Source organism: Phalacrocorax aristotelis, chromosome 9 (assembly GCF_949628215.1).
Source record: "Phalacrocorax aristotelis chromosome 9, bGulAri2.1, whole genome shotgun sequence".
Classification (NCBI taxonomy): Eukaryota; Metazoa; Chordata; class Aves; order Suliformes; family Phalacrocoracidae; genus Phalacrocorax; species Phalacrocorax aristotelis.
The window spans coordinates 19,361,239-19,373,935 of NC_134284.1; the positions used below are offsets into that span (position 1 = coordinate 19,361,239).

The 12,697-nt window shown below is 45.3% G+C and overlaps 1 protein-coding gene across 1 annotated transcript; it reads left to right on the forward strand.

Moving 5' to 3' along the window:
- The first annotated feature begins 2,225 nt into the window (after nt 1-2,225).
- On the forward strand, nt 2,226-11,615 carry PSMC1 (proteasome 26S subunit, ATPase 1). The gene is made up of 11 exons (XM_075103701.1): nt 2,226-2,310; nt 3,038-3,091; nt 3,941-4,037; nt 4,452-4,576; nt 5,098-5,283; nt 5,487-5,615; nt 6,571-6,667; nt 6,851-7,040; nt 8,418-8,569; nt 10,347-10,501; nt 11,309-11,615. Exons 1-11 carry the CDS (start codon nt 2,308-2,310, stop codon nt 11,441-11,443), a joined length of 1,323 nt encoding a protein of 440 aa, XP_074959802.1. The 5' UTR covers nt 2,226-2,307; the 3' UTR covers nt 11,444-11,615.
- The last annotated feature ends 1,082 nt before the right edge of the window (nt 11,616-12,697 follow it).

Sequence of the window (12,697 nt, forward strand, 5' to 3'; positions counted from 1 at the left end):
GGGAGCAGCTGCTGTGGACCCCAAACAGGGAGGGGGCCTCTGGTGCAAGGGGGCAGTGTAGGACAGGCTTGGCCCAGGCCAGGCATTTGGTTCTGGGTTGGGCACATGCTTCTGTTCAGTCTGCGCTTTGCCTTGGGGAACCTCAAAAGCAGGCACTGAAAGTTTCTGCTGCATTTCCCCAGGAGTATTACAGATTGATAGGGCTCATTGTAGGTACAAATATTAGGTTTATCTGGAGGGAGGGAATTCCTGAAAACTTTACCCGTGATCTTACAGTGCTACTCATAAGAAAAGCAATTCTTACACACAAACAACTGTGCTTTTATATTGACTAGCTGATGCAAGAGATGGAAGGAAGCATCAGGTCTAGTTAAAAAAAACCCTGTAACTTTAAAAACAGATCACAGAATATTTGCTGCTCTTCCTCCTCTGCCTCTACACTCCCACACGGGTCAGCTCACAGCAAGAAGTCCTAACAGAAAGGTCACAGCGTCTCTTCTTTCTTGGCAGTTAAAACTCCTGAAGCTTAGATTTCATTCCTAGACATAGAAAAAAACTGCCACTTTGTTTTATATTTCCATCTTTTAATTACTGAGAAGCTTTTCTTGTTACTCTCTCTGCAAATAACTTTACAACAAGGTTGGATGCCTATTTTGAAAATACAGATGGAAAAATGTAACAGGAAAACAAACTTTGGGAAGAAGAGTAATTGGCATTTTATACACAGAACACATGCCTGTTGATATTGTTGGAACAGTTGAAACACGGCAGCTCACGCTACAGGTGGAGAACAAGCAGCACCAGCAGCACTCTGGAACCCTGGGCTGCAAGGAGTGCTCCCTGTGCTTGTCCAGACATGGTCTCAATAGAAGAGCCTGCTATCAGTGTTGTAAAGCATTAGCTCTGGTTTTGTTCCTTTCCACACTTTGGGCTACTCTCCTCAGCTTTAAAGCTGCCATCTTCCACAGTGGTCTCATACCTTCTTCCACTGTACCAGGCCACGCACTGGAAGGAGAGTTTGCAGTATGTACGAGGCCGAGCTGTGATGGATTAATCCTTCATGACAACGTATTTTATAGAGCCTCCCATGACCTCTGACAGGAGCAGGGCTGCCCCAAGCAGGCACACAACGCAGGCAAGAGCTGCAAGCTCTTTAACATTTCCACGTGTGGCACAACACAACCAGAGCGTTTTGTTCTTTCTGGGAAGACCCTTTCCTTAGCGGCAGAGTAGCGCTTCGGGGAGGTAACTTGAGCTACCAGGATTGAGGCATACTTTCCCAGCATACTTAGAGGCTTTAGTATCATTTTTGATTATTAACATTGTGGCAGCTGGTTATTATAAGCTTTAATACATATCCTGAGCTTCTGGTTTTGATGTGAACTAAACTGTGGGAGCAACTGAGAAATATGGGGAGAGAACTCTGCTTTCCTCTAGGTTTCTGTGAGGAGAAAGTTTTTCACACTTTTGAAGCAAAAGCGACTGTTAGCAGACTGTTGAAAACACCTTCTCCACTGAGCCATTACAACGTGTTTCTCCTGTTAAGTGAAAAGTGTTGCTAATCTGAAATTGTATTCAAAAGCTAATGCAACTTAAGTGGTAATTTAAAAGTGACCACAAAGTGTCCGCCGTCGGGGCAGAAATCACTTGTTCTCCAGTAAACCGATCGTCGCTCTCAAGCGGACAAATTTAGAGTTCATTTGATCCCTCTGCAGGCAGCAGTAACAGCAAGCCGAACGGCTTTCAGAGGGAACGATCACCGAGACCCCAGAGCCCTGGTCAAGGGCGTTTCGAAGCGAACACCAACCCCGCGGCCGGGGCGCACGCCGTGGCGGCCGCGGCTCTCGGTGGTGCCCGGCGCCAGCCGCAGCGGCCCGGAGCCCCCTGCTGCTCGGCGTTGGCCTGACACCCCGGGGCAGGGCGCCGGCCTGACTCCCCGCACGGCCGCCTCAAGGCCTCGGCGCCACCCGGGCGGCAAAGGGGCAGGGCCCCCGCCCGGCCCGGCCCGGCAGGCGAGGAGGCAGCGGCGGCCCCGGCGACCCGGAGCGTCGGCAGGGCGGCGGGCGGAGCGGGTGGCCACGGGGCCACCTGCGGGGACGAGCGACAGCCGACGGACGCCGCGCGCAGCGGGGCCACGTGACCCGCTGCTTCGCTCCGCCGAGCAGGGCGGCCGTGCGCCTCCGCCCCGCCCAGGCCAGGCCGCCCCTCGCGTTTGGCCCTCGCCGCGCCCCGTAGTGACGCCGCCGCCGCGTCCCTCGCCGGCCGCCGTCGAGGCGGCACTTCCGGTGCGGCGGACGCTGAGGCAGGATGGTGAGGCGGGGGCTGCTCCCGGGGCGCCGCGGCGCGGCCCTGCGGCGGGACGGGACGGGCCTCCTCTCCCTGGGCATCGCCGCCTCTTCCCTCCTTTCCCCTCCGCTGCCCGGGTGTCCTGGCGCCGGCGCCCGCGGTTCTGCGCAGTCACGGCTGGCGCCGGGCCGGCCCCGGCGGGGCAGGAGCGGGGGCAGCGCGGCCGGGCGGGCGGGGCCGGGCGGCCCCGCCCTCTCCGCGGTTGTGGGAGGGGCAGGGGTCGGTCTGTAGCCGGGGGTCTGCGGGGCCCCGCGGGGCGGGAAGGCGAGCCGCTACCCCGGGGAAGCCACGGCCCGCCGGCCGCAGCGCCGGTTTGTTTCGCCTGCCTGAGGAAAGGCGGGCGGGCCGGCCAGCCGGTAGGAGAGCGCAGGAGAGCTCTTCGTGGTACGCCTTGCTCAGTGGCCCTCGACTGATTTACACTAGCGAGGAATGAGCTAAAACTGTAGCAAGGCAGTGCGATGCAGTACGAGTCAGAACCACCCCAAAAAACGTGGCCTTCCCAGCCTCATAAGTACCATCTTCTCTTTATTCACTGGGTTTTGACGATTAATTGTAATATATTAGTACTTTGTTGAGATAGGAGAGATCTAATTATGGCATTTGTTTACATGGAACTGCCTGTGGGTTTCAAGATTCATGGTAACATACTTACATTTGGCTGTTGTTTTGGGTTTTTTTAATTTTTACTTAGGGTCAAAGTCAGAGTGGTGGACATGGTCCTGGTGGTGGCAAGAAGGATGACAAGGTAACTAAAACCAAATGCTGTTACTTAGAGGATGAACTATGGGTGTGGCACTACAGGGTCTGGCTGCAGTAGGTTTTATTTTACAGGTTGTTTTTTGTTGTTGTTATTGTATGTGTAACTGCACAAAATTGTGCTCTTGCTAGTTTTGATGAAATGTCCTTATCTCTTCTGGGTATGCATTGGTAAAAACAGGTTGCTGTTCAAAAACAGAAAAGGGGGCTTAACTGGAAAGGAAAACTGAAACTATTTGGCAGTAGTGATTTATTTTTTTAGAAAATAGAACTATAAATCTCTCTGGGTTAGGAAAGACTAGTTGCCTTTAAGCTGTCTCTTCAGTAACTGGGTTTGGTTTGAAAATGACTGTCATCTGCACGAGGTCAGTACTTCATGTTGTGGACCCTTAGAGGCCTTCCCAGCTCCCTTCTGGAGATGGAAGTGTGATGTTCTTGGCAGCTGTGTCTGAGCTGGCAAACTGAATGCATGATACCTATTGATTAAAATGCACCATAAATGATCAGATTCAATATTTTCCTCATCCTTTCATGTATGAGTTTTGTTTGTGATTTACTAAAGGCTTAAGCTGTCTGTGTTCTGTATTCACTGGAAATTGGCAGAAATCTAAATTTAAAGAAGGGATGTGAAATAAGCAGGAGGAGAAATTTTTTAACTTTCTTAAAAAATAATATTCCTTTTGGGCTTCTCACTATATATCATAAAAGAGACAATTTTATTATGTAGCCGTTCAGCTCAAGTCGAGCTCTCCCTCAGTCTGTGCGCTTGACATCTGTGGGGTTTTTTTGTTGTTAATGTCCTGATTTTTTTCCCCATGCAATTCTTTTTATGAATAAGGATAAGAAGAAGAAATATGAACCTCCAGTTCCAACCAGAGTGGGGAAAAAGAAGAAGAAAACAAAGGGACCAGATGCTGCCAGCAAACTCCCCCTGGGTAAGCATTCTGCCTGTCCTGGCAGTCCTGTGGACTGTCCGCTATTCAAGAAGTGCAGAGCCCTCGTCTCCCCTAGATCTGGCTTTGTGTAGGCTGCAAACGATTCAACAGAAGGCCAAATGTAATTTTATTTCTAATTAATGTAAAAACACCGAATAAGACTGTTGTTATGCGAGATGCAGCCTATGAACTCCCAGGTAAGAGAGACGGAGAAATTGAAATGAGGAGAAATGCAGGGGAAATGTTATCTTTTAAAATATTTTTTACCTGGAATTACAGTGGGACAAGTAAAATAGTGACCATTGCTCATGTGGAAGTTCTTGGCAGAAAATAAAGCAGAATTTCTGGTAATGAATTAGTAAATAGTTGGTACTGTGTCAAACTTGGTCTAAAATATTGTGATTCTACTTACAGTGACTCCTCACACACAGTGCAGACTCAAATTGTTGAAATTGGAGAGAATTAAAGATTACCTTTTAATGGAGGAAGAATTTATCAGAAATCAAGAACAGATGAAACCTTTAGAAGAAAAACAAGAGGTGAGGTTTGAGTGAACTGTTACTTCTAATATTATAATAAGCACTCCCATGTAAACTACTTCATACAAAAGCAATGGAAACAAAGCACCATGAATGTGTAAGGCAATACAAGCGTATTATGTACATTACAATTCTTTGTTAAATCTCAATTCCTGTCCAGAAAACAGAGGATTATTTTTTCCTGGTGGTTTAATGGTTTTAGCCCAAGCATGGGTTACTAGAGATGAGGACACAGTCGTTTTTTGTTTCTCAGTGATCTGACGAAGTGCAGCACCCAAATATCCATCAGTAGAGAAAGAATGCTTTAGCTATGTCCATCCATATAGTAGTGTCCTTAGGATAGGACTAAAATAATGGTGAATTCTGTTACCAGCCTATGCTTTTATGCCTTTTGGGGCAGCAAAACAATAGTAGCAAGGCCTGGTTCTGTTACACTCGGTGTGAACTGTTGAGCCAGTGTTGTACAAGAATGGTTTTGCCCATTTTTTTTGAGTTGTTTCTTGGATTCTTCTTGACAACAGGAAGAAAGATCAAAAGTGGATGATCTGAGGGGAACACCGATGTCCGTGGGCACCTTGGAGGAGATCATTGATGACAACCATGCTATCGTGTCCACGTCAGTAGGATCAGAACACTACGTCAGTATTCTGTCTTTCGTGGACAAGGACCTGCTAGAGCCAGGCTGCTCTGTTTTGCTAAATCATAAGGTGAGTTGTTTTTATAAAATGAGGCACAAGTTCTTGTACTGTTTTTAACAGACCTTTTTTTTTCTGAGAATCACAGGATTGCAGGGTCTGAGAGCTAATGCTGTTTATTTCACACACCTAAATAGATGGGCATTGGGTTTAGGCTTGAGCTTGTATTAAAAATCCTGCTTGATTTCTTTGACAACTCCTAATGCTTGAATTAGGTTCATGCTGTAATAGGAGTCCTGATGGATGACACGGACCCCTTAGTTACTGTGATGAAAGTGGAGAAAGCTCCTCAAGAAACATATGCTGACATCGGTGGCCTTGACAACCAGATTCAAGAAATCAAGGTATTCAGTTGTACTAATTTCCACTGTTAAGTAAGCTAGTAATGTAGCTGTTGTGCTGGGAGCTTGAAGGTGCAGCAGCAGGACCAACTGCTGGGCATGTCATGTTCTTTTGTATCTTGCTAGTGCATTCCTTCATTTGATTTTGCTAGGCAGGCTGAAATCTCTTAAGTGAGTAGCGTACCCATTCACAAACCGTACGCGCAGAAACCTTTCACAGCTGCTGTGGAATGTGTGGAATCTGCAGAGCTCTGAGCAAATAAAATATGTGCAATAACTTACTGTTTTACAACATGTAACGTTATTGGTTGTTGCAAGATGAGAAATTGTAAAAAGTGCAGAGGTGGGTTTGAGTGGCTGATGCTGTGCAGTCTAAGGATTTGGTGGGTACAGTCTTTTGGCTTGTTTTGGTTTTGCATTTGTGTGTTGCTTCATTGGGTTGTTTTGTGTTTGGATTTTTCGTTTGGATTTTTTTTCCCCCCTACCAGCAGAGCTCTATCCAAACCCTAGTAAAACTCAACCTTACTGCTTTGGGTAGGTGTCCAAAATCACAAGTGCTCTTAAAATATTGATCTGTAGTGTCTGGTAAGTCACTGTGGAAGGCATCCTTTCACAAGGGTCCCCCCCAACAAAAGGACCTCCATGAGTATTTGGGCGTCAGGAAGTCCTGGGTTCTGAACTCAGCATGATGCATTTAGGCTGGGAGATGGGGAACACTCACTGCTGCTCTTCCGCGTGTCAAGTGGAAGCAATAGGAAGACCTGTTTAGATAGAGTGGCTGTCTGCCTTAGAAGTGGAGGCAGCAGAGACACTTGTTTGTCAAGGTCTTTCTTGAAATTAGTTAAAGTCTTTTTGCTTTTGTTGCTTTTATTAATGCTGTTCTTGAGATCCCCACGGAACTTCTGTGGAGAGCGCTCACTCTTTATAAAAACTCAGGTTTGCTTTTCTTGTGCTGCAGGAGTCTGTGGAGCTTCCTCTCACCCATCCGGAATATTATGAAGAGATGGGTATAAAGCCACCCAAAGGAGTCATTCTGTATGGCCCACCTGGCACAGGTATCTCACAGTACAGTAACAACTGCGCTGAGCTAACGCAAATAAAATAAATAATGCTTGCATAGTATTAAAGCATTGCCAAATCTGTCACAAATTTCACACGACTGTTTTGTTAAAGCACTTTTTTTTTTTTTTCCACTCCCCTGCAAACTAATTACAGTATTTTTTTCCAACTGAAAACAGGTAAAACTTTGCTAGCCAAAGCAGTGGCAAACCAAACTTCAGCAACCTTCCTGAGAGTGGTTGGTTCAGAACTGATACAGAAATACCTGGGCGATGGTCCGAAGCTCGTGCGCGAGCTGTTCCGTGTGGCTGAAGAGCACGCTCCCTCAATCGTCTTCATTGATGAAATTGATGCCATCGGGACAAAGAGGTACGGCATTCCAGCTCCTGCTTCACACACACGTTATTGACAGGGACAGTAAAAGGTCTACTAGAAGCACTTCTTTTGCAACCATGTTGATACTCAGTTTCTTAGCTCTGTTATCATTTTCATAATGCTCTTTTTGATGTAAGCTTTTTTAACAAGTAAAACTTCAAAGAACTTCTTTTAAACTAAAATACATCATGACCTTTTCATATTAAATAGATATGACTCGAGACTTAACCTCTCTTCTCTTGCTACCTGGTAACACCTCTATTACAGAGTGTCTTAAATAGAAAGAGGCACTGTGTGCAAGTTCTTATGCTATTCTTGACGTGCAAATCTGCAGTAATTGGCTTCAGTGATTCAACAGTAAAGTGTACTTAATACTGAATATATCCATTTGTCGTTTGCCTCTCCAGGTAGGTCGCTAAATACCTCTGTTCTTGGAATATTATGTGCTAAGTTAGAGTGTAATTTCATGGAGAAGCATTGCTTGTGCTGCACTAAACTATGGTTTGGCTTGTATCCAAATTGTATTCCTTCGAAAATTCCATAGGCTGGTTGGAACTGTCCAATACAAATAGTCTTTAAAGTAGTCAAATGTATTTTTTAAATAACTAAAAAGGTGCTTACACATGTTACTACGCAGCTACAAGCCTGAAGCGCCAGTATAAGGCAGCTTCTGCCTCGTGTATGTCAGTACATCTGGAAGGGGTTGGACTGATGGTGAAGTGCATAACACGCACAATTCTTCATAAATATGTTGCTTCAACCTGTTCCTAAACACGGGTGAGCAGTTCACATGTAGATTATCTAGTTGGACACTAGCAGAGTGAAACAGCTGAGCTACAAAGCACAGAAATAGGGCCACTGGTACCTGTGTCTCAGGAAGACCAGAGTTAAACCAGGATCCGCGGTGGTAAGGCTAAAGGGCGTACAGCCGAAACTGCGTGTGTAGGGAAAACCTCTGAACTGAAAAACGAGTGACAAGCTGTATTTGCTACGAAGCGGATGCATGTGCTTTTAAGAATTAGGGTTTCTTCCTTTTTATGTTAATTTGTTCATTTTGTTAGCAGAAAAAAGATTTCCAAATACATAACAAACAAGGAAAAAGGACAGATTTCCTTCATGTGATTGCTGTTACTTTCTGCAGCTACAGGAATAGTTCAGTGTCTACTTCCCTAGATGTCACGATATGATCCTGAAATCCCACTTTTTGTTTTCTATGGGTGAACATTAAATTAAATTAAAAAAAATTGGGTATGGGTGTTTAAAAAACCAAACCCGACCACACACTATTTTGCTTATATGTTTGTGGCAGTTATGTGAAGTATGTTCTTAAATTTGCACAGTGCTTTTCCTGACTACATTGTTTTCTTAAAGGTATGACTCAAATTCAGGTGGTGAGAGAGAGATCCAGCGTACAATGCTGGAGCTGCTGAACCAGCTGGATGGCTTTGACTCTCGGGGGGATGTCAAGGTTATCATGGCTACAAACAGAATAGAAACACTGGACCCAGCCTTAATTAGGCCAGGTAAGAGACTTCCCGCTGTGCATGCTTAAGTCGCCTTTCTTGCGAAAGGACTTGTCATTACTTGTCAAAACATGGGCTGGTGAAGAGAATGCAAGTTACTGGGTTGTCTTTATTCACCATCTCATCTGTGCGGGTGTATCTGTTAAAACCGGACCCATTCACAAGTTTCCAAACGGGAGAGAAACCTGCGGAAGAGAAGAAATGTGTTAATTCCCCTTACATATACACAAATGATTTGAGTGTTCTTCCTTTGTATGAAGAGGGCACAGGTATTTTCAGTAAAGTTAAGGCAAGTGGTAGCGCGATGGCAGCGTTTCGTTCACACCTTCCGCAGCTGGGGAAGGTAGGGCAGTTCCGCTTGTGCCTCAGAGGTGAGAACTTGAGCCTTGACAATGAGAGCCTGGATTTTGGTGCAAGGGAACTGCTTTGCTCCTTACCGGCCTGGCGTCTGGGGGGTGAGCTGGGGAGAATTTGATGTACATATTACACGTTGAGCCAAGAACTTGAACAGGCACAAGTAGTGTTTTTTAAATGGCCACTAAAAATGCAATGAAACGTAAGTCTGTAGGGTCTGTTACATCAGAAGGTAGAAAGCAACACGGAGATCAAAGGAATAAGCTAAGCCTCCTGTTAGTGTCGTCCAGTAAATCTGAAGTATTGAAGAGGTGGTAAAGATCTTCCTCATAAAGTAACAGAGGTAGGACAGAGAGCAAAGATAATTTGAGATAAAATTGTCAAAGAATGACTCTGAGCAGTCGCTAGACCGCGTGGACCCAAGGGGTTTAGAGAGAGAACTCCACAGCACAAAGTTGCTGAGGTGTTTCTTCAAAAAAGTCTGGTTTTGTCACCATCTTAGCCTTACCCCCTCCGAATCAAGAACAGCTGCTGTTAGAGTACAGATGAGAGAGTACTATACAGGTATTAAAAGACAAGCTAAGATGATCTGAAATTTGTTGGAAGGAAACTTCCTACACCTATTGGGTATTTAAATTATAACCATTGTGTGAGCAACCAGGGCCCTTCTAGCAGCTCGGTAGGCTGATTTACCTTTGTGTACAACAGTCTGGAATATCTTCTCTGGTTCCACCAACCCTTTTTAGAAAAGATACTGTAAAACTAAAAACAAGTGATCTGTAGATGGAAAATATCTTTAAAAAGAAAGCTCATTAAAGTTGGAACAATGAGTGCCAGAACATCCAACGTCCCTACTGACATAAAGCAACATCTGGTAGGGACTTGCAACACAATTATTTAGGCAAAACCTTCCTCCTTCAGTTAGGTCTTTTGTTTGGGTTGTTGGGGGTTTTTTAGGAGGCTTGTTGTAGGGAGGAAGAGTTCTTCAAGTTGCCACAGTGATTTACTTTGTGTGTCTGTGTGTGTATGTGGCAGAAAACTAAACTTCAGAGCTAAATGTAAGCTCACAGCAGAATAAAATTTATTACAAGAACATAAGTATTTGATTAACACTTTCCTGCATGATGACACACGGGGCTTGTTCTTAGATTTACATGTGACTCAGGGAAGGTTTTTCATGTTCCGTAGGTGAGGTGTCTCTTACCTGCAGCAACTCAGACTTTTTCAGCAGCAGCAGGGTATCTGTCAGCTCCGGTAGCTTCCTCTTCATGGCAAATACCCTGGTCTCACTTTCTGTTCTAAGACAGGAGTGACTGTGGTGTGAAGAAGAAGTCACTGTCAGTCTAACCTTGAAATGTTCTTCCTGCTCTGTTTCCAATAGCTGCATACAGAAAAAACCTGACCAAACTTTTCTTTTGGACAGGACGTATCGACAGGAAAATAGAGTTCCCTCTGCCTGATGAAAAGACCAAGAAACGAATCTTTCAGATTCACACAAGCAGGATGACGTTGGCAGATGATGTGACTTTGGATGAGCTCATTATGGCAAAAGACGATCTCAGTGGTGCAGATATTAAGGTCAGCGTATGTCACCATTGCTACACTCGAAAACACAGATCAAATCTCATTTTTGCTGCATCCAGAAATATTGTCTGTTGAAACTGTTGTCTAATTCCCTGTGGTTACACCACTGAGGGACAGTTGGATGGCTTTAAAATACCTTTTATGAGTGCTACGTACTCAGCTTTACAAATGGGATATTTATCCAGATCATAATTATGGGGTAGTTTGTATTGGTAAGAGTTAAGTACCTGCCTTCTCTGAATATCAAGTTTTAAAAGTAGCGAAGGGGAAGCTAGAAAGAGGATGGGGGATCTTGCACAAATGTGCAAGGTAAACAGTACTTGAGATAGTGCAGGGTAAGAAGCATTTTTAGAGGCTATGCTGCAAGCAGATAAAAATGCAGCTGCAGGTTAGGAAGGTTCAGACACACATAGTTTGCTTTTTTCAATTAGTTAGAACCCTTGCTGGTGTTACCACGTGAATGAGCTTAACCAAACGCGACAGCAGGTTCCTCGCTCGCCTCATTGCAGAAGGCTAGCACAGCCCTCTGCTTGTAACAGAGCTGGATGCATCTGTTCCTCGCAGGAGGGAAGTACTCTTGTGAAGCTGCTTTTCTGTCTTGGAAGCGTTACTCTGACTACAGGAGCACTCACCTAGCTTTATCCAGATTGTTTACATGCTTCAGCGCTACTGAGCTGTATCAGACTTAGCAAAAATTACATTCTTAATACTCTCCATGTCTGCTACAGAGCCAGGTGCTGCTGGCTTCTGAGGTGGGGCCTGAAGGGTCAGACAGTAACTTATTCTTGCTTTCTGTTTCAGGCAATTTGTACAGAAGCTGGATTGATGGCTTTGAGGGAACGGCGAATGAAAGTAACGAATGAAGACTTCAAGAAGTCTAAAGAGAATGTTCTCTATAAGAAGCAGGAGGGAACCCCTGAGGGACTGTATCTTTAAGTCACCTGGCTCTTGGGGGGCCTATCAGGAGCTCTTTCTGTGTTGATGACAGCCTTGTGTAAAACCACACAGTCTAGCTAATTTTCATTCTTGAAGGTTAATTCCTGCTAGGTTGTGGCTTTTCAGTCAGTGTAACACCTGATTTCCCAATAAAACAACCATTTGAACTGAACTGTCCTGGTGGCAGAGGTCTGCTCTGTACGTTGGACTGGCTGTTGCGTTCAAGAAAAGGCGCTACTGCTTGTCTCGGGGCTCCAAAGCACTCTGCGGCCGTACCACAGGGCGCAGCGAGGGGCGTGTAAGCAGGTGCCCCCCTGTCAGTCCTTAGGCATGGCAGTCGTTTACAACTACTGTATAATTGCTGCTGTTATTAACGTAATTACTTTTCTATATCTTTTTTGGGGCTAAGTAACCAGGATGAAAGTCACTTGTAACATCAGTGTCCTAAAAAGTAATGAAAAAACATGCAACCTTAAGTAACATCAGTACACGTCAGAGGCACCCACCTCTATCGAGCACCTGTGCTTACAAGGCAGCAGTGTGGCTGCTCATTGATGTTGTTAAAGCTCTGAATGTGGTGAGGTACTTGTAACATTAGTTTACGAATTTGTTTTTCCCAAGAGGGTTACAGTTCATTCTATAAACAAGCGGTCTTTACTATGAGTTAGAGAACAGCTTTAAAAGGATGCAGCACTGTAGGGGGTTCTCCAGCCCTGCGCTGCCCCAGGCAAGATGTACGTCCAGTCACGGCACTGGCGCCGGCCAGCCCAGGTGCTAGCGGTAGTGAGAGGAATGCCAACGGCAAGTCACGTGCTTGGTGTTCTGCAGCGTACGCTTAAAATGAATTCTTCCCCTCTAAACAAAGCCACTGCCTGCAGCTCCATCCCCGTAGGCGGTACATTTCTAGTTCACTAAGTTGTAGTGATGTGTACGCTGCTCATCAGGTACTCGGTGTAGCATACGCTGAGCTTGTTAAGGTCTAAGTAATTAATGTCCAAATGTACATGTGCTTTTTAAAGGTTATATAAAGTCGCGTATACAGACCACAGTTAAGTAATGTGCGGTCTTTGTTCTGGGAGCTTTCTGTGGGAGCAAATACGGGCCAGTTGCACACAGAGCAATCCCTTTGGTAACCGCCAGCGCTGTAACAACAATGGCAGCAGCAAGGCCAAGAGATGCAGTTTTTCTATGTAAAAATTACGTGGTTTGTTTTTTTAACCACAAACCCTACAGCTGAATGGAGTCTTTCATGAC

Bases quoted from the DNA above. Each gene is read 5' to 3' on its own strand.
- PSMC1 (XM_075103701.1), top strand. The intron at 3,092-3,940 runs GTAACTAAAACC...TTTATGAATAAG, and splicing joins GTGGCAAGAAGGATGACAAG to GATAAGAAGAAGAAATATGA. The intron at 8,570-10,346 runs GTAAGAGACTTC...TCTTTTGGACAG, and splicing joins CCCAGCCTTAATTAGGCCAG to GACGTATCGACAGGAAAATA.